The sequence below is a fragment of the Mastigoproctus giganteus genome, chromosome 4 (genome assembly GCF_048544385.1).
Source record: "Mastigoproctus giganteus isolate SK-2022 chromosome 4, ASM4854438v1, whole genome shotgun sequence".
NCBI lineage: Eukaryota > Metazoa > Arthropoda > Arachnida > Uropygi > Thelyphonidae > Mastigoproctus > Mastigoproctus giganteus.
Genome location: NC_143578.1, coordinates 8,217,880 through 8,242,512, shown reverse-complemented (window position 1 = coordinate 8,242,512; position 24,633 = coordinate 8,217,880). Strand labels below are relative to the sequence as shown.

General features: G+C 39.4%; 1 protein-coding gene across 1 annotated transcript; it reads right to left on the bottom strand.

Annotated features, from left to right (window-relative positions):
* Positions 1 to 1,761: 1,761 nt before the first annotated feature.
* On the bottom strand, positions 1,762 to 24,386 carry LOC150086367 (uncharacterized). Its single transcript, XM_090371289.1, has 5 exons — positions 24,356 to 24,386; positions 11,577 to 11,632; positions 5,735 to 5,860; positions 4,392 to 4,475; positions 1,762 to 1,818 (listed from the first exon to the last, which is right to left on the bottom strand). The coding sequence occupies exons 1-5, from the start codon at positions 24,384 to 24,386 to the stop codon at positions 1,762 to 1,764; spliced, it is 354 nt and encodes a 117-aa protein (XP_090227415.1).
* Between the last annotated feature and the right edge of the window lie 247 nt (positions 24,387 to 24,633).

Genomic DNA, 24,633 nt, shown 5'->3' with positions numbered 1-24,633 from the left:
CACTGGGCTTCCAAAAGACAACTGAAAAAGTGGGCATGCAAGATGACACGTTCAACAGAATTGATCGCCTCAACAAATGCTAGATGCCAATTAACATGGAGTAAGGAGCGCGAATCCCGGAATGTGGAGCAGTGGAAAACAGTCCTATGTACAGACGAGTCGAATTTCGCACTCTACCAGTCGTTACTTGGTGTGGCGAATGACAGGGGAACAGTTCCTTCCTGATTCTATCCTCCCAACAATGAAGTTTGGTGTAGGCAGTTTCATGGTATGAGGTTCCTTTCATGGTTTGGCTTGAATCCATTAGTCGTTATCGACAAACCCACGAATGCTGTGCAATACCAGGTGCAATACCTGGACAATAATGTACTTCCAATATTATGGCAATACTTCGCGGAAGGCCCGTACCTGTTTCAGCAAGACAAAGAACCATGCTTTAATTTTCGGGTCTGTTACGACCCATGCCATGTCGTGGTTTGAGGACATGGGTGTGGAAAATTTGGATTGGCCAGTCCAGAGTTTTGATGTGAACCCTATCGAGCATCTTGGAGATGTATGGATCGTCGGGTACGTGCACGTCGAGATCGCCCAAAGAACAAGGTCGGAGATGTATGGATCGTCGGGTACGTGCACGTCGAGATCGCCCAAAGAACAAGGTCGAACTGGTGGCTGCGTTAAAGGACGAATGAGGAATATACCACATGACATTTATAAAAAGCTGGTTGAGAGTATACCGTGAAGATTGAATGCCGTCATAAAAGCAAAAGGTTTCACCATAAAATATTAAATGAGATAATAAAAGCTCCTTTTTTTCTAAAGGCAGATGTACGGATATTAATGGTAGGGCAGTGTATGTGGCTATATAGAAGAAATTCTGGGCTACCCTATTAAAATAATTAGAATTTTTTTTTGAATGATCACGATAACCATTTTTCCGAACCTTCTGAAAAAAAAAAAGCGCCCTGTATCAAATCTTACCATCACGGAGTAATTTTTTATTGGCGATTTTTTACTTCATGCACGATTTTATGAGACTGGTGCTCGGGACAAAGCTCCAGTCCAGGGTGACTTTTTGTCCAAAACAGACAAATCGATCGACGAAAACACAAACTCTGACAAAAGTAGGGAAGTTTCATGGATTTGTTCCTCGTTGCTTAAAACACACACACACACACACACACACACACACACACACACACACACACACACACACACACACACACACACAGTTGCCACTGCGTTCTTGTCCAATTCCGATTTCTTACTCCTCCATCCACTTTATACAAGAAACATGGTTTTTGAGCATAACCTCATTGGGGAACCGTTATCAGGCATAGAACCTTGAGAGCAGTGGACTAAGAGATTATTCCACATTTTCTTTTTGTTTCACAGCAAGAAAGACCACAATTACATAGGGAATTCTGTTTGTCAATTGCATGTAATCTGTTGATGGATGGTTTAGTCGATGGATAGGAGCTCCCCAGTGGACAACCTTCATCTGCTGTAGAGGGGGAAAATCAAATAAAAATTGCTGTCGCAATAAAGATACTGAGGCCCAACCATTCCCTAGAGCTGCTGGAGGTTAGTAATTGTAATCACTGTACTGCTTATGAGCGCCAAGCCAATAGAAACTTCAATAAGGGAACGATTAATGTATGACAAAATTAATGTCGGTCTACTTTTGACACATTTTATTTGGTATAAGATTATTTCAAAAATATTAATCAAAGTGAAATAATATTATTTCAAATTAATTAATACTCACAATTCGCAATTCATTTCCGGGCAAAGTCCTTCATAGTCACCTGGAACACATTTCTGGAAAAGAAAACGAAACAGTGAATTCGATAAAAAAATCTTAAAAAATTCCACTTATTCCAATAAAATGCAAAGTTGTTTCATAAAGCAATTTTCAAGGTTTATTAAATACAAATACAATATTAATTTACTTGTCTAAAAAAGCGATTTTTCAATTTTATGCGGTTCCGAAGGATAATGTTTAATGTTTTTCGATGTTCCGGTTGATGCTGCTGGTATTTGATTCAATTAAAACTTATCCAAGAATAAGCGTATAATATAGAATTAAATATATATAAAGGAAGAAAAAACTTTTGGAATAAACATAAGGTATGCACATTATATGCAAAATGTTCTGAAAAGGAAATTATTGTCTCAGTTAAATTGGGAAGTCTTGTTCTACTAAATTAACCGTTAATTCTTTTGTCTCAGTTTTACTTTTTCCAAGAATCAAATTCAAAGTTTTCGTCATGATAAACATTGATATCATTTGCAGGCGACTTTCGTGATCAGTCAAGACCTTTTCTGAGAAGTATATTTATACTGAGGAAACTTCCTCTTCTGTGCAACTGGAAATCCACCATTTCCTTGAATAGATCTCGAGGTCCACAGGAATCTTTTTAAAATAGCTCCATCTCTAGCTCCGCTACTGAAGAACAGTGTGTCCACTCTCGGAACAAGTCCAGAGAATTACGGTCAAAAATCCTTGGATTTTTCTGTACAAAAAACACAGGAGAAACACTTATTAATCGTTACGAGATTTCTGTGAATATTCTAGATCCCATCACTCTGATAATAAGTTCAAGGCTTAGACCTAAATGGATGTTAGATAAACTCTTGAGTCAAGTGGTCACTCGAAATTCTAGATGAAGGATCAGAATGGGATTATTTTGGTTGCTTTAAAATGCATTTGTTGTTCTCCCAAAATAGTCTGAAGCGCCTACTGACAGACGCACACTTTTTCTCTTAACAATTCTTTTCCTGCATCAAGAGAAAATCTTAAGCAAATCATTTGGCGGGATCAACAGACTGTCCCATCACCATCTTCAAACATCGGACTGCCTTGAAAGAAGAAACGCATTGTCACCGTACTAAAAAAAAAAACCACCAATCTAACCTGACGATTTTTAGAATTAATTACAAGGTAAATGTACCTGGAATTATCCAGAATCTCTGAAAGGAAACTCCTAATACGAACAGAATAAAAGGGTGGTCTTACCAAGGAAGGTTTTAGTTCAGAAAATTTTAGCAGTTCTTTAGAGTATGCACATAAGATTTTGAACATAGAGCAAGTTCAGTGCTGATCGGATTCTTGCTCTGGCTCAGACTACACATGAGGGGGCATAGATTCAAATTGGAGAAGGGGGTTGCAGCAGAGATGTGGGGTAATTTGCCTTCGACAAGCGGGTAGTTGTTTTTTGGAAGAAACTTCCATCTGTTGTTGTGAAAATGGGCAGTTTGAATGAATTGAAGGCAGAACCAAACAAATTATTCCAAGGGAAGGACAGGCGATGTGGGAAGAATCTTTTTGGGTGATGCTTTATAAGCTAGCTTTCTTGCATCATTTTCCACTACTAATACAAATACTAGTATTAGTCTTGTTTTGTTCCTGAATTATTTTTCTCAGTGTGGCAAGAAACCGAATCGAAATATTTTATGCTTATCATTAGTATACCTGTGAGAAAATGTAGTTGAGCTAATGGCTCCATCTTTGTTTAATTTTACGCTTCAGGTTTAAATGAATTCAAGATTTCTTTTCCGCTTGCAGATAATGATCTCTATGGAGCCTTCAAATTGTCTTGCTTTATTCAGAATGTATAATTATGGATGTTGTGTGTCTAAGCACTGAGACTGCTACTGTGCTACTGTGTGCTTGGTTTGTAGAGCCTCTATGGTATTTCTTGGTAATGGAGAGCTTCATAAACCAGAACAGACAGCTATTTGGCTCTGACAGCAAAACGGGACCCTATCGTATCCTGTCATCAACTTTCTCTTGATGTTGCATAGCCACAGGTGAAAACATTTTCAAGCAGACTGTGTTAAGAAGGTTTAGTTGAAGTGCACTCTACACAAGGAAGCCAGTAGTTTGTATCCCATTAATCCCAAACCACCCCAGATCTCGTCCAAACTGATTACCTGAGCATGTGACTTGAAGCCTTGACAAATGAAGTACAGTTCTCTTCTCTGATGAATTCCATTTTAGCCTATAAAAATCTTCTACACGTCATTTTCTCTGGAGACAAGGAATACGGCACTGATCAATGGCCGCAACCATCTTGATGTTTTTGTTGGGGTGGGGGATACCATAACTGCGCAGAAGTACTGAGAAGAGATCCTCGAACCTTATGTGTGACTTTTTAGGGATGTGGTTGGCCCAGATTTTCTTTTTGTGTACGACAAGGATACTGCAACATAGAGCAGTATCCTTATCGTATCCTACCGATACCATAATCTATTTTTTCGTTACTATAGTTTATCACAATTATTAATAATAACTATTCTGTCATGTTTTTGCTCCCAGTAAGTCTACCATAACAAGATTCTACCGCCATCTTTTTAAGTAATGACTGGAAAATCAAGAAAAGTAATCTTACCATTATTTCATCACTTAAGTCGTTTATGAAACGGTACAGTTGTGATTTCCGTTTCATTGCGCAGTAGAAAGCGTCCAATACATTCTGAAAATAAAATTAATTGCAGCAGTTGCTTTAAATAAATACATATTAGTTTATTCTTAGCAAAATATAAAGTGGAACCGTGCAAATACTACTGCACAGTTCCAGTTCTGTTTTATTTAATTATTAAGAATAATATTTTATTTTAAAATCTGCAATGTGATACTATCATTTGGACCAGCCTTGGTACATTTGTGTGGACGTGGGATGTAATGGTAATTACAATTTAGATTCGATCTCAAGATGACAGTGTCTTCCAGTATAAAGAGACAATCATAAACAAACAAATTTTCTGCTTAGACTCTGGTGCAACCACTCGGTTGAAGTTAACAACGCAGAGAGATTCAAGAACTGGCACTGTATTTAGTAGTCGGTTGATGGAACCAGGGTCATTCAAGGCAGATGTATCTCTGCACCTTCGCCCCCTCACCACTCGTATACGGGGACAATTTGTTCCATAGGACGAAGAACATGACCACGAGGGCCCTGCTCAGATGGTAAGAATTCTGATCCATCGCTGTACAACGGTTTTCCAACAGCCTCATGCAACGTCATTTCTATACAAAGTGAACTGTTTCCAGAATCACTAACGGCCAATGTTGCTGATGCTATCTCCAACAAATAGATTGCTCAGTACCATTCACATATGTAAGCCTTGAAGGCTGAAGATTATTTGCATATGTGAAACTGTCATACACCTAAGTTATCCCATTCTTCTTCTTAGTATTCTTAAGGTTGTTTTCGTAATATTCTTTATACAAATTTCACACTAAATAAGTTCAACTACCTAGGTGTATTACGTTGGTGAATTACGTATGCTGTAGCTGTGATTTGCCTGTTTTGTTCGACCAAAAACCGGAGTTTCCGTAGAAAAACCTTGCTATCTACGCCTCAGATTGAGTAACGTAGTCACGAAATGAAGAAATCCCACAAACGTTCCACGCGTCAATGAAGGAATTCGAACCTGGGCCTTTTCCACCCGGTGTGGGAAGGACGCTGAAGATGCCACTGCATAGAAAAAGAATTAATCGGATTGTTCGCAGCGGTGTCCTCCAGAAAGGAGATTCTGATTTCTTTTTCCGGCTATAGATAAAAACGGCCATTTTGTTTTAATTATTAAAATTTTTTAAAAAAATGGAGTCCTATTTGTTTTCATCGAATAATTTGCATAAAAATATCACAATTAATAAAACAAATGTAAAACAGCGGTTGTTTATTTGTTAAAATCAAGTTCAACAGCACTTAAGAGTTCGATTCCTTACCACGATTTCTTTATGTTGTTCGATTCCATCAAGAATATTTTGGCATAGATCTTTGACGACATCGGCATCTTCGGTGGTAGAGTTTACATTTTCTCTGTAGCAATCGGTGAAAGCGCGACGATTATACTGCCAAAGAAATAAAATCGCCAAGGTACTCCATTAATGGGCCTCTTGAGTCCAGAATATATTAATATAAGTAATAAATTATTCATATGATCGATGGCTGAATTTATTAGATCTATACTAAAATATATGCTTCGAATTTCAACCCTAAATTATTAATTGAAAAGCCTCGTTTAAAATTTAAGTCATTCGTATTTTATACTAATTTATACATTTTTAAAATTTTTTGTAGGAAATATTTTTTATTTTGGATTATAATCGTGCAAATAGCTTGGAAATTTATCGATATGAATCAAAACTATTAAATATTCCAAAGATGACGGGTCTGGAACGCCAACTTGGGTGTAAAAGAATATGAAACAGCTTTAAAAGTCGCAGATATTTCTTTCACTTCAAAATAAGCTTTGCCATCAGATATGAAGCCCAATATCTGAACAATAATTTATTCACTTTCTCTACTAATCTCAGATGAAGTACTTGTCAAACCCTTCGAAAGAACTACATCATCTTTTGATATTATTTAAATATGGCTACAGAAGCTCAATTTATTAAGAAAATAAACAGTGAAAATTCTGTGGCTCGGGGAAGAATTGAAGGAACCATTCCTCTACGAATCACTCCATAATGAAATGTACTACTTGCGCGATGTTTGCGGTCCATTTGGAACAAGACATGTCTTTGTGCTGTTCAGTGCAAACAGTACGATGAAATTGGGTTAACTGAGCATTCTGATTGGTGTATATGAGAGCTTGAAAAAAAAAAGGGAGGATGATCACTCGAAGCGATTAAAATGGGAAACCCATCAAGCTCTCCGCTGCCCAATTGAAGACCAGAGTCCTTACTACTGCATCAGGAAAAACAGCAGTAATCTCCAATGGAAAGTATATTGTGCAAAAAAGATTTGTGCAATGGGCAAAAGTTAATGAACAGATATCTGCCCATAAACGATAGGAGGGAGTACATGATGAGAGCCTTGTCGATCATTTCGGCCCTGGAAAGATCGTGCAAGGCTCAAGGGGTAGTTTTTTTCAGCCCGGTCTGTACTTGTTAACAGGAAAAACTGCTTCTACAGAGATGAGATGCACTTAAATACAAAGGGTGCAAGAATATTTGCTGATGCTCTCGAGGCAGTGTTAGGTGGGTCGGAAAACTGCTAGCTTGGGGGGATACAAGGACTAATCGATTAACAGCAGCCACTGGCAGAGGTGGAAGTGATTCTTGCACTGCTTCTATTGGAATGAGCAGCAACCTGGAAAACAAGATGCAGGATATTTCAGAGACTGCTGGGAGTCATTGCGGTACAAGTAAACACATGGGTTGTGTTAGGGTAGCTAAGAATAGAAACAGGTGCAGGTATATATACTTGCCTATACACCAATGCTAGGAGTTTGGAAAATAAATTTCATGAATTTGAGGTATTGCTCAAAGCATCAAATGCAAATATTGTTGGGTGGTTATGTTATTAGTTAAAAAACACACAAAATCCAAGGAAGTGAAGCCAGTCGAAATTGCTGGACAGTGCAGTGTTGAGTCAGTTTGGTGTGACATAAGCATTGGGAGATCGAAATTGAGAGTAGGAGTGTGCTATAGGCCTAATGACTCTTATTCATTAGTATTAGTATTAGTAATAGCCGCATGGTACGAGAAAGGGTAAAAAAAAAAAAAAAGAATAAAACAATGATAAAAAATAAAAAATAAAAAATTAGTATAATGATGAGTATAATAAGATACTGTACAGGAAAATAGAGTGGGCCAGTAAATCAGAGAGTCTTATAATGGGGGATTTTAATTTCCCAGATATTGACTGGAATTTGTGGGTTGGTCACTCACACACTAGCAAGGCTTTTGTGGATTTATTGGATGATTGTTTTCTACATCAGCATGTTCGGGAGGCAACTAGAGGGAGCAATACTCTTGATTTGATTATCAGCAGTGATTCTTCATGCATTAAGAATCTGCAGATAAATGAACCACTAGGTGGCAGTGATCACAGTGTGCTGAAGTGGGATTTACTCAAAGAGGTAACTACCATTAGGGGGAAAGGGAAGGGTTATTGCTTCCGTAAAGGCGACTACGATGGACTGAGACAGTATTTAAATTCTATACAGTGGGACCAACTGATGATGTTACCAACAGCAAATTCAAAATGGGAAGCATTCAAAGAACTTATCTTGGAAGCTACTAGGCTTTACATACCAACTAAGAAATATTGTTCAAGGTTTAGGCCAAAATGGATGTCAGATGAACTAATGAGACACATGGCAGAGAATAAAAATGCATGGGATACTTACAAATTAACACATGACACAGAAGCCTATGATAGATATTAGCTGGTCTGTATCCAAGTCATAAACGAGGTTAGAGAGGCAAAAGCAGATTACGAGAAATCTTTGGCAAAGAATGAAAGGAAAAACAGCAGAGTTCTTTTTTATATAAACACTAGAAGGAAAGGGTTGAATGAGATTGGTTCACTGGATATTAATGGTTCAACAGTTGATGATCCTGTTAGAGTGACTAACAAACTAAACTAGTATTTTGCATCTACATTCCCGCGTGAGGAGTTAATCAGGGAGGGAAATGCTAGAAGTGAAATAAACTCTGGTAATGAGATTCATGATTTTGTAATAACTGAGAGGAAAGTGGAGGAGAAATTGTTGAAGATAAACATAAAAAAGGCACCCGGGGTGGGCGGGATCTATCCAGTTATATTAAAGGAGACAGCAAAGGAAGTAAGCAAACCCCTAGCCATAATTATGAGAGCTTCTTTGGACTCAGGGGAGGTACCCATAGACTGGAGATGTGAAAATGTGACCCCAATTCACAAAGGAGGATCAAAGGGCGACATAAGTAATTATAGACCTGTTAGTTTAACTTCTGTTCCAGGAAAAGTAATGGAGGCACTGGTTAAAGAAGCACTGCAGGATCATCTAGACAAGACTTCAGTTATAGCTCAGACACAGCATGGTTTTGTTAAGGGGAAGTCTTGCCTGACCAATTTGATTGGATACTATGATGCAGTCACAAAAGAACTGGATGCAGGGAATAGCTTTGATATTATATACTTGGATCTTAGAAAGGCTTTTGATACTGTTGCACATGGAAGACTGCTGCACAGATTGGAGCAGTGTGGCATTGGTGGCAAATTGCTGCTATGGATAAAGGGGTGGTTGAGGGGGAGAAGACAGAGAGTGGTAATCAATGGACACTGCTCATCGTGGACTAATGTTATTGTGGAGTCCCTCAGGGTTCAGTATTGGGTCCTTTATTGTTTTCTGTATTTATAAATGATATTGATGATGGTATATCATGCTTAATGTTCAAGTTTGCAGACGATACAAAGGTTGGCAGGGTTGTTAAGGACACTACTGATGCTATGCTGCTGCAACAGGATCTGGAAAGGTTGAGCAGATGGGCTGAGAGGTGGCAAATGGAGTTTAACATCGACAAATGTAAAGTACTACACATAGAAAACAGTAACCCAAGCGTAACGTATCAACTCTGTGGTACTACGCTGACAGTGGTAGAGAACGAAAAGGATGCCGGATTAATTATGCAGGCAGATATAAAGTTTTCTGAGCAGTGCAGACGGGCTGCAAGAGTAGCTCAAGGTGTCTTGTCAATGATATACAGGAATTTTTCTAGCAGGGATAAGGAGGTTATTATCCCCTTGTATAAGGCACTGGTTAGGTCACACCTTGAATACTGTATACAGGTCTGGAGGCCTCATTGCAAAAAGGATGTTGAGCTGCTGGAACGAGTACAGAGAAGGGCAACAAGATTAGTGAATGGAACAAAGAGTTACTCTTACGAAGTTTTGCAAATTACAGTGTCTGGAGACTAGGCACCAGCGAGGTGATCTGATAGAGGTGTATAAAGCCTTCAATGGTTTGAGCATGCTGAATACTGATGGAATTCCTCCTCTTGTTCAGAATAATCATTTGAGTGGGTATAAATTGAAATTGAGGAAAGACAGATGTAGGATAGATGTGCGGAAATTTGCCTTTAGCCAGCGGGTAATTGGTTGGTGGAACAGACTTCCATCCCTTATTGTGGAAGTTGATAGCCTAAATAAATTTAAGGTTCAGCTGGACAGGTATTTCGAACGAAATGAGGGATGAAATGGGAGTGTTTTATCTTTTTTTTTTTTTTTTAATGGCTGATGCTGCATAAGCTTGCTTTCTTGCATCAAATGCCTCTACTAATGCTAATCTTTTATCGTCACAAAAGGTGATGTTGTAGTTGACACCAATAACATTAAGAGTAGGAGATTGGCTGACTTTCTTAACAAGTACGGGACAATGTCGATGGAAAGTGGCCAATTAGTGTTGTATTTTAATGCGTCTCCAATTCTGCCCAGGCACGATATGAGGGATTATATGATAGGACCTTGTCAATCAAGTCGGCTTTGGATAAATCGTGGAAAGCTCATGGGGATAGAATTGTTCTCAACGCATTCTGTGCTTCTTAACAGGAGAGAAATAGAAATAGAAAGGGGCCAAGAATATTTGCTGATGCTATCGAGGCAGTGTTAGATGGGTCGGAAAACTGCAAGATTTGGAAGATACCCGTACTTTTATTTTTTGGTAGTTGTTGGCGCATCAGCTTCTGTGGTTATAGTGAACCTCCCAAAGTTTTTGCAGTACTTTGATCCAAGCCCGAGGCGGGATTCGAACCCGCTACCTTTGGGTTGCCAAGCAGGCACTTTACCCACCTTGCTAGCCCGGTCGGCGATACACTTACTAAAAGATTAAGAATAGCGCAAACAGAGGTGAAAGCGATTCTTGAACAGTTTTTATTCATGCCGCACAGTTTTGAAATCCTGTACAGTGGTATCAACTAATAATCGGAAGTATTGAAGGAATTAATCATAGAAGCTACTAGGCTTTTCATACCAATTAAGAAATACTCTTCGTGGTTAGACCTAAATGAATATCAGAGGAAGTAATGAGAGTCACGGTAGAGAAGAAAAATGCATGGAATGCATATAAATTATCAAGTGATACAGAAGCCTCTGATAGATACATTTTGTATAAATTTGTTTGTAATCAAGTCATGATTGATGCTCAGGTGCTAAGGTAGATTATGAGAAATATTTGACAAAGGATGCAAAGAAAAATAGCAAAGGCATATTTTCTTATATAAACAGTAGAAGAAAGGGGATGAAACACATTTTTCCACTTTGTATCAACGGTTAAACTGTTGATGATCTTCGTGAGATTGCTGGCACTGATAACTACTTTTTATCTTCATTCATACATGAATGAGGTATTTTTTACAGTTAGATACAGACCCAGACCCAGAAGCCAGAGCATTAGCGTGTAAGACCATATTGCTTCGTATATGCTGTCTGTAAATTGCGTCTGTTTTGTTGTTGATTTTCAGTTTTGCTGGACAAAAAACCAGTTTCCGAGAGGGCCATGAAATCGCCTGAAATCGATTAACTCAGCCACTTTGTTGAAACGGCCCATAAAAATTGTTCGTGCCATTGAAGGGATTCGATCTCAAATATTACGCACCCGATGTGGAGAAGACGGTGATCACGTTAATTGTGTTACTCATGAAGGCATAGAAGGTGGAAGACAGATGAGTATTAATATAATTGGAGCAACGACTACTTTGTATGAAAATACCTTTCATATTATCAAAATATTTCAATTTAGAGGAGAGAAAGTCGTTATTATTAACAAAATTGTAAGCTTGGTGTTAAGTTCATACCTACCGGAAATGCAGTTTCGACCACAACGCAGCCTTCGATATTGTTATCAACTATTCCTTCTGAAACAGAAAAGAACGTTATATTTCTGAATTTCAATAAAATTACAATTTCAATATGTATATTGTAATAAATAGATGAAGGATTTTTTCATCGATTTATTAATCGGTTTTGTTGTCCAGGACGACTTTTAAAATTATGAATATTTGAATACAAAATTGAATGAAAAGAAAGAATTTGAAGAAAAATAAATATATATCTGTATATTTATATAATTTTTTTTATTATTATTTATTTTATTTTTTTTTTGTCGCCTGACAAATCCAAACAAATACATCTAAAAGGAACTTTGGACATAAGAAGACGCCCACAAATCAAAATTAATACAACTATAATCAAAATGGCATCAAATTTAACTTTTGATCCAGCCAGGATCAGTAGAGCTCACTAGAGGCTCAAAAGAAAGACCCTGGCAATCATATACCGTGCAGTGTTCCTACCTGTTACAATTTATGGGGGCCAGTGCGTGGTTCACTCGATCGGTCATGGTCAGACACAGGAATAAACTAGAATCTATACAAGAAACAGGAATAAACTAAAATCAATACAAAGGACAATACTTCTCATTATTACCAGAGCATGCTGCACTGTGGGCACACCAGCGCTGCAGGTGGGTGTTGGCTGTTGTTCACTTTATTTGGAAGTAGCCTAAAAAGGCTTGTATTATAGAAAAGGGCATACCAACAGAATTTCTGCAGATAGCCCTGGACACAGCCAACACCGTTAAGGCTGAAAGAAAGAAAATAATCACAAAGCTCCATGAGCTATGGCAAACAAATTGGAAGCAGGAAACCAGAGGTCTGGTTACCATAAGGTTTCTGCCACAGGTGGAAATGGTTAGCCCAAATCCACCAAAGTCACGGTTCTCTAAAGGCTAAATTAAATTACTTAGGGCTGATGATGACTAACTGTACCTGTGGCGAAAGGGAACATTGGACACCCATTAAGTGATTTGTATGATTTATTGAAATGAAAAATTATAATTCCTCAGAGCGGTTTAATACTAGAACATACATACAAAGAATGGTTAATATACAAAAGAGCTTTCGGCTGAGTAGACAGCCTTCTTCAGTTGAATAGAAAAATATATTAAATGACACTTAGAATGGAGATGTGCACTGCCAAGTTGGTGCGCGAGGCGAGTGGCTAATTGTTTGAGGTTGAAGTTTGTGGCTGTGACGTATGGTGGTGATGCGGCCAGCGTTTGTCTATGGACAGAATTATTGCTTCTGTGATGGGGTTAACTTGACAAAAAAAACCACTGTTACTGTTCAAAGAGGTATCCGAGCATTTTATGTTTAACGATTCCAACCAGATGCGCCGTAGGTAATGGTGGGACCTGTCCACAACCACGACATCGCGGTGTGGGTCAGTGTCGTGGTGGGTTGTCCAGACATGCTCGGCAATAGCTGAGTGCTCCACATCTGCCAAACGGATCGCCCTTTTATGCTCTGAGAGGCGTTTCTCGAGCCGAGGTCCAGTCTCTTCAAAGTAGCAGCTAGTGCAGTCACGGCAAGAGATGCGAGAGACCAAACCGCTCTGCAGAAGGGAGGGGACAGGTGTTTTCACGTTGGAAATGAGAGAACGTAGTTTCCTGCCTGGCAGTTGTATGCAATTTATTCCATGTGATTTTAGAATTCTACCGATCCGTTGCGACAGGTTGGGGTAGTATGGGATAAATGCCCTCGTGAATGACTCACCACTGTTGACTTTACTGTTGGTCGTCACGTTGTCGCGTGCCTGTAGGTCACACCAGTCAAGGATGTCGATGGGATAGCCACACCTCGCAAGGTCCACTTTGACCCTGGTGATCTCTGTGCGTCTTTCACCTGCGGAGCTAGAGTGTGTCCAGGCGCGAGTCAGCAAGGTTCGGGCAGTGGAGAGGAGGTGGCTCCGCGTGTGTGCTGACCGGAAATTGGTAAATTGACCAGCACACATAGGTTTACGATAAACTGTCGTCTTCAAGCATGTGTCTTCGCGCCGGACGAGGGTATCTAGGTATGGTATGGTTCGACTCCAGCTCAACCGTGAATTTTATGAAGGGCGATAGTGAGTTGAGGTGGGTTAGGATTCGCTGACCTGAGTCTCTAGGGATAACTACGAACACATCGTGTACATAGCGACACCAAAGGCGATGTGATCTGGTGCGTCTGTAAACGCACGTCCCTCTAACTCATCCATCACGATGTTTGCCGTGACCGAACTGACAGGGGAACCCATGGCTGTGCCATGCACCTGCTGGTAAATTGAGTCGCTAAACATGATTGCACCCCCTGTTAAGCACAGTCTGAGGGCGGTGGAAATGTCATCAGGTGTTAGTCTGGTTCTGTCGCTAAGGGTTTCATCATTGTCCAAGAGTTGTTTTGCACAAGAGATGGCAAGTTCCACTGGGATGGAGGTAAAGAGTGATATTACATCGAACGATGCCATGACTTGATCTTGTGAGATGGATATAGTGCGGATCCTTTCTATGAACTCAATACTGTTGGAGAAGGTGTAGGTGGTCTTGCCAACTAGAGGAGAAAGAAGCCTCGAGACAAACTTAGACAACTCGTAAGTCGGTGATCCACAGCAAGATACAATTGGTCTTAGTGGTGTGTCTTCTTTGTGTACCTTCGGCAGGCCGTAAAACCGTGGGTCTGACACCCGGAGGCGATTACGGGTTGACTCTGTTATCTTCCCCTGTTTGAGCCAACTATTGATGAGGATATTAACCTCTGACTCCCATCGTTCCAATGCTCTGCTGGGGGTTAACGGTTAAGGGTTTGCAGACGGAAGTGTCTCGCAAAAGCAGTAAGGCTTTCCCCACGTAATCAGCGCGGTTCATTACAATCGTACGACGGCCTTTGTCCGCCGGTAGAATGACGATGGACGAATCCCGTTTTAGTGCCTTGAGGGTAGAAATCTGCATACGGCTGAGGTTTGAAGAGACGGGGCGAGCATGGTGTATAACTGATGCAGTCTTTAACTGGCTTGCGTTGGCCACATCTTCTGGCAGGCGTGATAAACATGTTTCCACCCCTAAGGCGATGTCAGTGATCGGTGGGTACTTTGGAAGAATCCCATCGACATCCTTGACAGGTGTGACCTACAGGCACGCGACAACGTGGCGACCAACAGTAACGTCAACAATGGTGAGTCATCCACGAGGGCATTTATCCCATACTACCCCAACCTGTCGCAACGGATCGGTAGAATCCTAAAATCACATGGGATAAAGTGCATCCAACTGCCAGGCAGGAAACTTCGTTCTCTCATTTCCAACGTGAAAACACCTGTCCCCACCCTTCTGCAGAGCGGTTTGGTCTCTCGCATCTCTTGCCGTGACTGCACGAGCTGCTACTTTGGAGAGACTGGACGTCGGCTCAAGAAACGTCTCTCAGAACATAAAAGGGCGATCCGTTTGGCAGATGTGGAGCACTCAGCTATTGCCGAGCATGTCTGGACAACCCACCACGACATTGACCCGCACCGCGATGTCGTGGTTGTGGACAGGTCCCACCATTACCTACGGCGCATCTGGTTAAAATCTTTAAACATAAAATGCTCGGATACCTCCTTGAACAGGAACAGTAGTTGTCAAGTTAACCCCATCACAGAAGAAGTAATTCTGTCCATAGACAAACGTTGTCCACGTCACCACCATACGTCACTGCCACAAACATGATTGCACCCCCTGTGTCTACTCAGCCGAAAGCTCTTTTGTATATTAACCGTTCTTTGTATGTATGTTCTAGTATTAAGTATAGGCCTCTTTCACTGTATGATTTAAGCCCCTCCCCCCACTCATCCAACAAGACACCATGCCGTAGCTATTTAGCCGCGTGTTGTCTGCTAATAGGTTAAATGGTTATCAGTGAAGTCTATATATTAACTTTTTTTATTAAATAACATTTTTTTTTGCTTATTTTATTGGTGCAACAGGAATCAAGGTCATAATGTACTAATTAAGTATAAGGAGATGATTATCGGTTTATATATATAAAAAAATCAGGTTTGCCCCCTCCCACTGTACCCCCTCCAAAACATTTTCCGATCAGAAATTTTAAGGGTAACAATTAAATCCATGGGGCGTTAGAAGTTTGAGTAACGCTTCGTAGACTTAATTGCTTCAGAAAAAATCAAATAATTGGTTCCAAAACAGCGTATATGGATATAATTATGTCTGGCCACAAGCGTTTGAAACCCCATATGGAATTGTGAACAAATTAACAAATTCCACTTACCGCAAGCAAGGCATAATCTGCTTTTCACTGCCAATTGGTGGTCTCTCCTAGCAGAGAACACCAGTGGGTGGTCTCTGCCAGGCCTTAGGTTATCCAGGTACCTCCGGATGTCTTCTTGACAGCAACATCCCCAGAGAAAGGCTAACGCTAGGACGAAGTGGGATTGCATTGGTCGTTTCATGGAGATCCGAAGAGAATATATTTCCGTTTGATTCTACAAGCACCACGAGCCAGGGTTTAACTGTGAGACAACTATTTCTAACGAACAAGGCGTGCTACATTTTATGAGCTGTTGAGGTTTTCGTTATGCAGGAAATTGCACCATTTTGGGAACCTTGAATTGCGTTGCACTCTTCTAATTGGATCACCACACATTAAAGTAATAGACGTAATTCTGTCTGTGACGCAAAATATGACGTCATAAACACCACTGCGTCTATGACGCGATATTTTCTCTCAATAGGCGTAGTTTCCTCTGGCTTACCACACACATTCATATTTTATAATAACTCCAATATCAGAGGACATTATTATTGGTCTTGTCTTGCATAAGGGGGCTACAGTTTTCTTTGTTTAATTGCTGTATTTGATCATGATGCGTTTTTCAAGGACTTTGGATTTTCAATAAGTCAGACAAAATCTCTAACGGTTCAATGAAGAGTGGTGTGGGAGCATATAATGAAAACTTATGATTTTTCAAAAGAGGATATCAATAGATTAGCAGTTGACTTTTCTGCTGCTGGTATTGCCTTCAAATTGGCTATCGACTTGAGTTTACATTATCAGTGTTAGGATTAGTATTAGCGTTGCGATTATCCATCATTGAAACCAAGCCAAAGGTTATGGCTTGTGATCTTGAGCTGCCCTAATGGGGATTCTTCCCAGACAATCAGAGAAGCTTTGTTGATTTTTCTGTTTCTTTCAGATAGTGAAGAAAACATTACTAATTAAAGATCCGTGTTAGTCAGTGATGTTTCAGCATAGGATGGAAGTTTTACTATTTGGCTTAGATTCAAAGAGTCAATACGTAGAACAATTCTTAAATCTGTGAAATATCTTGAATAAAACGTACGTGTGCAGGAAATAAAAAATCTTCTTCTTCTTTGCCTCTCTCTCTCTCTTGGCAAATGCCTTATATTAATGTGATCAAGGATTCCAAAGCTTCTTCTTCACAAATTTTAACCCTACAGAAATTTTTATTCTCCTTCCTGGTCATTATTCTACATTTCCATCTAAAACTCTTCGTTAAAGGAGACAACGATATTTAATTATGCTTAAAGACACAAAAATCAACCAGAAAAGACGTAAAACAGTAGGTGGTGACATTAATGGGAACAATTATGAAGCCATTTCAAAGAGTCAATATGTTAATTGCCTCCAGATTTTTAACTCAGTATTTCGTATGTGTCCCAAAGAACTAGGAGAACGTTATTATTCTTTAATATAGACAATAGCCGGCAAAATGGGATTTTGGATGATTTTTATTATGAAAACTTAAAATATTCTGACATCTTTCATAAAAACGTAGACCTAGAACTATTTTTTAATTCAAGCCAAAATCCGATCTAAAATTTCTACAAATTGTGTACTGGGTGTTTCTGCAGGCAGTTGCCCCATTAAGAGTTCTATGGACAAGGTACTCATTGGCTGGACTTTAGATAAGATCCATCGTTTACAGTATTTTAAAATGGTCTTGCTGTTTCTCATGTGGCCGTCCATCTCTTGTAAGCAAGTGGTTCCTACGTGTACCTACACTGGATATGCGTGTTTATTATGCTGAATAAAGAAGATTCACCAAAATTCGAGAAAGCCAAAGCACAAGTGTGTTGCAAAACATTGTATTCTGAATCATACTTGGACAGATTTGAATATACTAAATATTTCCGAATATTGAAGACTTATTGGACTCAAGATCTCGTATCATTCCCACTGGGAATCAGTAATCTTATTGAAGATAATAATTCTGAACCAGTTCTTCTGGCTTGCTGGTTAAAAACAATTCTTCCTTCTTAGCGGATTATTAATGGGATACTCTGTGCTTGGACCATTCCACAACAAGATGCAGATCACAAATTTTCAATTCGAAAACCGTTTCGTGTCTTAGAAATTTTTGATCAATGAATCGTAATGACCTGTTCTATAATAATGCAATCTCTACTTTTCATCTAGGAGAAGAAAATATACTCCTCATAACAATATCACCTAATCAAGTGATTATGAACATTTCAATCACCCAATAGAGGTCTGATGACAAGGCGGAAGCTCGTTCAGACTTTACAAAGATCTGAAGGAAATAGAAATTCATTGCCATTAGGCGTCAGAATCTCTCACTGGGCTGAGAGATTCCGAATCATTAGTCGATGAGTCAGAATCTCTCAGCCCAGTCGATTTTGGATCCATTTTTTCCTGGGATAATCCTTGCCTTGACTGTTTCAAGCGGTTTTAATTTATTTAGGCTTAACTGTTCCAACTAATCAAACGTTATCATTAAGGTTTGCTCAGTCATACTCTGCTATTTACCCAATAAAAAAGGATAAATGCTAGGATTCGATTTGGCTGACTGTGTTTTTCAGAAACTGATTAAATAGTTTCGTCTAAATATTCTATTAAGTCCGAATACCTCATTCCTACAAGAAATCTCCCATTTTTATTTTGGGCTTTAAATATTTTGTTAGAGTCTGATAAACCTATAAATGATCTAAAATCATACGATCAAATAGCCATCCTTTCACTTCTTGGAACATTTATGGTATGTACGATTAATGTATTTCTTGAAGCAATCAGAAAGTTTTCCGCACTACAGTATGGATTTATCTCTGGAGAGGTCTTCCAAGATGCTCTATTTGAGTTGAATATATTAGAGATAAATGTAGTTTCAATTCATTAGATCTACATATTTATTTCAAAGAAGGTTAATTACTTCTTCAAATGGATAAAGGTAAAAAAAAAAAACCCAAAAAAACTTAATCTTTTATTAGATCTATCATGTGATTGCTGCCAGGGGTCAATCGCGAGCCCCAAATTTGGAATATCCTTGAAGATTGGCAGTGACGTTGTTTATTACGGAACAATAATGAGAACATTCAAGACCTTGTCGCATCTCTTTTACAAATCATTTCTCAACTCATCCTCTGAGTTACATTTAATTTTTAAACGACCGCACTATGCCCTGGTAGGTGGCAAGTGGACAAAATAACCCTCACCATACACTCTTTTTGAGAAAGCCTGGGTACGAATCGGATTCTTATGGGCAGTTTCTTATTCTAATTTTTATGGGTGGATTCACAACGTGGCTGAGTTATTCGGTGTCAGAAGTTTTTTTTTTTTTTCTAACCCGGAAATCGAGATTTTTGCCCATAACCCAGGCAAATCGACTTACAGACAATATACTGATTCTATAGTGAAGAGGAAAAGAAACGTTAGTTCCCCTTGGAGAGTTCAGAAATTTCATTATCTCATTTCCTGCATTAGATCCCGCAATATACTCGCTTGTCCTTTTGGGATTTGTACCTGCTTCCTGTTATCTTGGAACTGCATGTGGGCCATCTTGTGTAATGAAGTAAATAAAACTATTAGTATTTCCTGTTATGTACGATCGTTATTATAATATAGCTGGATCCACCTCGCTTATCGGTTAAGAAATACATTGCAATCTTCAAAATGGTCTCATTTAGGAAATTCAGATATGTATTTGTTAAACCAGGCTGATAAGCTTCTCTGGTTGTTGTTGTTGTTGTTGTAGCGTTTCAGCGAATCTACAGCTAAAGCCATTTTGGCTGTATGTTATATGTCTGTAAATTGCGTGTGTTCTGTAATCGATTTGTTATTTGCTGGATAAAAAACGGGAGATTCCAGGAGAAAATTTCATGCTACACTCAATTGTGACCGACCAACAGATCCACGTTGTCAAAAATTCCTGGCTTCACTGATGAGTTTGAAACAAGTATTTTTCACCCGGTCTTGGATGGAAACGATCTCAGTTTTAATCCCTCGATTAGACAGCAGCGCTACACATGATGGCTGCGTGTGTGAAAAACTTCTTCAAATTTAGCATATTAAGGGCTACTAAAATAATTACATTAAATATTAAAACTGGTTTTGTTTCCAGCCAACTAGTGAGATGATGGCATCAGCACGTGTTCGTGTGAAATTAAGAACGGACAAGAATCCTGGAAGGTTACCTTTGTATGACATTCAGTGCATTTTTAAAAATTAAATCCATAAACAAGAAAGGTATTGAAACCTATAGTATTTAATACTACGTGGGTTGAAGGTTGAAAAATGATAGAAGATATTAGATTTCAATTTTCAGGAAATACTTGTGAACGGAGGATGTTCCCAAAAATGAAATTGGTGAAATAAATGAGAAAGAAGAAAAGTTGGTTCTATGACTTTGAAGTTGGACATAAAAGGATGCTGGCTGGATGCAGTACGTGTTCGGACTTGTTTTGAAGAAAGAGCGAGAGAGAGAGAGAGGTCGGATTATACAGGGTGTCTGAAAAATATTCGTACAAACGTTTAGGGGAGGTAGGTAACATCTAAAGGAATGTGAATCGCATAGGAATCCATAACCAGAAACGTCACTGTAAGTCGGTACACGGCTTAGTTCGAGAATTCATGGTGTATTCAATAGTATGAAAAAGAGAGGAGGGGGAGAACGTGATGTATGAAGTAATGCAATTTTTGGATATGGCGTACACATGGTAAGAATATATCCAGATCCTGGACATAACGTGGCCTTAACAATGCCCCCTGATACACACTACTCTGAATACCTCCAGACCCCATCTGGCAGAGTAGAGGTAGCAAGTTTATACACTAACTGATCCGGAAACCTCCTAAAGAGTTACCAATAGGTTCGGTCCGGTGCACTACGTAGCGGTCGGCGTGCGAACACTGTTTTAGAGCTGTACCCACGAAATGTAAGGAAATTGAATTCTGGCCATGATGTTTATCATAACCTCAAAAGTTATCAGTCATACTGCATGATGAAAGAGGTCGGGAAGGCTTGACCGGGACTTAGCTCTATAGACTTAACATGAGTTCCACCACTTTAAGCCTCCAATAAGCAAAGTGGTGGTATTGCACCGGTTGATGAGAGTCATCTACCACCCAGCATTGCCAGGTAACGTAGAGGGGCAGCATTCCTCCATGTGGTGTGGGCGCTAAATCTCGACCCCTGCTTACACTGATTCACACCTTGGTGGTCACCCACAGTGTGCTTGTGCATGGAGGTTATACCCAGGATTACTAACAGTCCCACAATCGTGAAGGTGCAAGCAGAAGATTTGGCTGTCCGAAACCGTCCGGACTTCACACCGAAATTGGGTCCACTTGATTTAAATGTCGCCCGAATGTCAGTTCCATCAGCGTTTGAAAGAATGTTTGTGACAACCTCAAGGACCAATTGACAAGATCAATTTCTGAAGATAATCAACTGATAGTTCGTGGTTCAAAACACGAATTCCTGAAGTTCACGAAGGGTCTTTGGTTTCCTTGTGTCAACTGCAGATTCCACACGATGGCAACAGTTCTCTATAGGATTCAGGTTCGGGCTGGTTCCTGTCCAGTTAACAGTTGTAATGGACCATTCTTCCAACCATTATTTCACCTGTAGCAAATGTTAATACATCACTGTCGAATCTCTAAAGCATAAATGAAGCTAAAGTAACTAAAGAGGTCCCTACCTACGCTTTTCGCGCAATGACAAGGAGCAGAGTCGCCCTGAAAGATGCAGTTATTTGGCAGGTTAAAGTTGTCTCTAATGGTTGACAGCAATTTGCCTTCCAATATAGCCAGGTATCCATTGGCATTTACGGAACCTTTTATAAATTGCAGGTGACCTACTCCGCGATACGAAATGCACCCCCATATCATTTGGCTGGTTGGGAATTTCAATGTAGACACCATACAGTCTGGATGGTATTCTTCACCACGTCTATGGCGAATCGTTTGTCTCTCATCAGAGCCATGCAGGTTGAATTTATTCTCATCCGAAAAAATAACTGACTTCCACTGCTCGGGGGTCCATTAGACATGCTCCTTCAGCAAAAATAAAATCCACTCTACTGAGGTTTACAATACCGACATTAGCAACAATGTAGACTAAATTGGCAGGACACTGTCATTACTATACTGGACAGGCACCAAGGACCTGTCCAGTATAGTAATTTAAAAGATCGAATCGATCGTAAAGGTTACACCTTACCAAATAGTGACTCTGTCGGCCCGGTAGTGAAATCAAAATTGATGCTGTTAAAGATAGATCAGAACAAACAGCACAAACTCATGATGTTGAATACGAGCGAATAATTCAAAAAAGCCAGAGAAAACCCTCTGACCGAAACTGACTTTTTTGAAGAAATATCTAAAGCCGATCAAGGTACTATTGAAGAATTCAACAAATAATATAATTCTTTAATTTAATCTATAATTGAGAAGAAAACACATTTGATGAAGACATCAATGAACCGTTATCTGTGCCATCTTTCTCAACTGTGAGTGATAATTATCTTACTTTGCAAGAAATTGAAGAACATGCAGACATAACCACCAATTCAACGGAACAATCTGAAGAACACTATTCAGAAGAAGAATTGGATCATCAACAAATTGAAATGGCAAATGCAGCTTCAACGGCTGAAATATAACTTACCGGCCGATATTTAAACATCATGGACATGGTACATGTTATATTTCAAGGTCCACGGCTAGAGGTCCTCGGTTCTTGTTTATGCATGCCGTCGTCGTCGTCAGAAAATATAAATTGGAAATTTATATTGAGCAAGTACTCAGGCAACTTGCTTGTATCGGTATAGAGACTTCGTCGAGCAACTTCAGGTTGGGACCAGTCGGTATAGAAACTTCGTCGAGCAATTTAAGGATGGGACCATGGTAAGCATGAATTCTTTGTATACTCTTAGTTTGGATGACAATACCACTAATAATAGTACCAGCAGTAAAGCCAAATCCAATACCAGCTTGCGCTGTATTGTAACCTACAGACGGGACTTTATTTACAAATTTATTTACATTTACATTATTATTTCTATAGTCTGTTGCTTTTATTTCCAATTTATATTTTCCAACGATGACGACGACGAATGTGTAAACAAGCACCGAGGACCTCTAGCGGTCGAACTTGAAATATAACGTACCGGCTGATATTTAAATATCATGGTCATGGTACATGTTATATTTCAAGGTCGACCGCTAGAGGTCCTCGGTGCTTGCTTCCACACACGATACTTCTTCCACAGGATGATCAATCCACTGAAATCCCCTGAGAATTGTTCCATTAGAAATAACATCTGTGCATACCAACCCCTTGAACACACAGAACTCTTTACTATGCGTGAACTAAAATCAGCCATTTCCAAAATCAGAATCAAGAAATGTCCGGGCCTCGACTTAGTTGAAAACATATTCATAATAAAACTTTTTGAAATAATGCCAGAAGTACTCATCAATTTATATCACAAATGGAAGGAATCTTTCGAGATGTATGGAAAAGTGCACTCACCAAAATTAGACAAAAACCAGGAAAGCTGGCTTCAGATCCGATAGCTTACAGCCCAATTTCGTTGCTAGCAAATCTAGGAAAATCGTTTGAAAGACTACTTGCTCTAAGAATTATAAACCTCTTTGAAAACAACAACCTAAATTCCCCCCGACAGTTCCAGTTTAAGAAGGGAAAAAATCTTGCGAAGATGCCCTTGAGGATCTCGTCCATCACATTGGGACCTCTCAGGCTAAAACAGGGACACAAAATTTTATATCAGATTTTAAGAAATGGTTCAGCCCTAGTCTGTACTCTTCATATTTAATCACTGGTCACGGATCCCTAAATTCAAAATTATTTCAATTCGGCCTTGTTAACTCACAACTTTGCTCCTGCTGGTCCGAGGAAACTTGGGCTCATGTGATTTATCATTGCTCCAACTACAATGACCAAAGATCAATAATAAAATCTTATCATAATAATTTTGCTGAGGGAAATGAAGCTATTTTCGTGGAAAATGAAGAATCTTTTCAGATATTTCAAAGATTTGCACTAGAAGTATTCACAAAAAGAAAAGAGATGTTGGCTGCTCCATCTCCTGCTTCTTCTTCAACTGTCGGACCGCTGGCAAGTACACCTACACCATCTACAACAAACTCTTAAAAATTACGGCCACTACCTTGTTAGCTGTACAATCGGCTTTTTGTATTTATCTAAAAATGTATCCTAAACTTCAAAAAATGGAGAAGAGAAAAAAAACTTATGCTGATACTTGACTACGCTCTTGGATTCTATTGAAACTATTACTTGCGTATTCTGCGCACCTATCACGGTTATAAAAATTATAAAATAGACCTACTTACCTGACAGGACGTACCTAGATGGGACATCTTGTTAGATAAGTCTTTTTCCCAGAAGAACTGATTCCGAACCAGAATGATTTGCGATGGGACTCACCTGACTGGACTACCTGATTGGACTTTACTGGCTGAACTTACCTGACAATAAGAACTGGCCTTCTACTTCCATGGATCGGAGTTTTTACTTTATTTCTTCACAACTCCTAAAGGAGGTTTTTACTTAGAAAACTATTCCTGCCAGAACAACTTGTGATACATCCGGCTAGTCTCCAAGTTGAGGCCCATAAGCCGGACAAACAATGGACAAAACACATCACACTGCACAGACATGGCCCTCACACTTTCAAGTCTCTGGTTTGATAGTGTACTGTCCTCGATACAGCGAACACACGCGGAGATGGAAGAAATCCCACGTG

Bases quoted from the DNA above. Each gene is read 5' to 3' on its own strand.
- LOC150086367 (XM_090371289.1), bottom strand. From the start codon at position 24,386: ATGGAAGTAGAAGGCCAGTTCTTATTGTCAG. The intron at 11,633-24,355 runs GTAAGTTCAGCC...TTTCTGTTTCAG, and splicing joins AGGCCAGTTCTTATTGTCAG to AAGGAATAGTTGATAACAAT. The intron at 4,476-5,734 runs GTAAGGAATCGA...TTTTATTTTCAG, and splicing joins AACAACATAAAGAAATCGTG to AATGTATTGGACGCTTTCTA.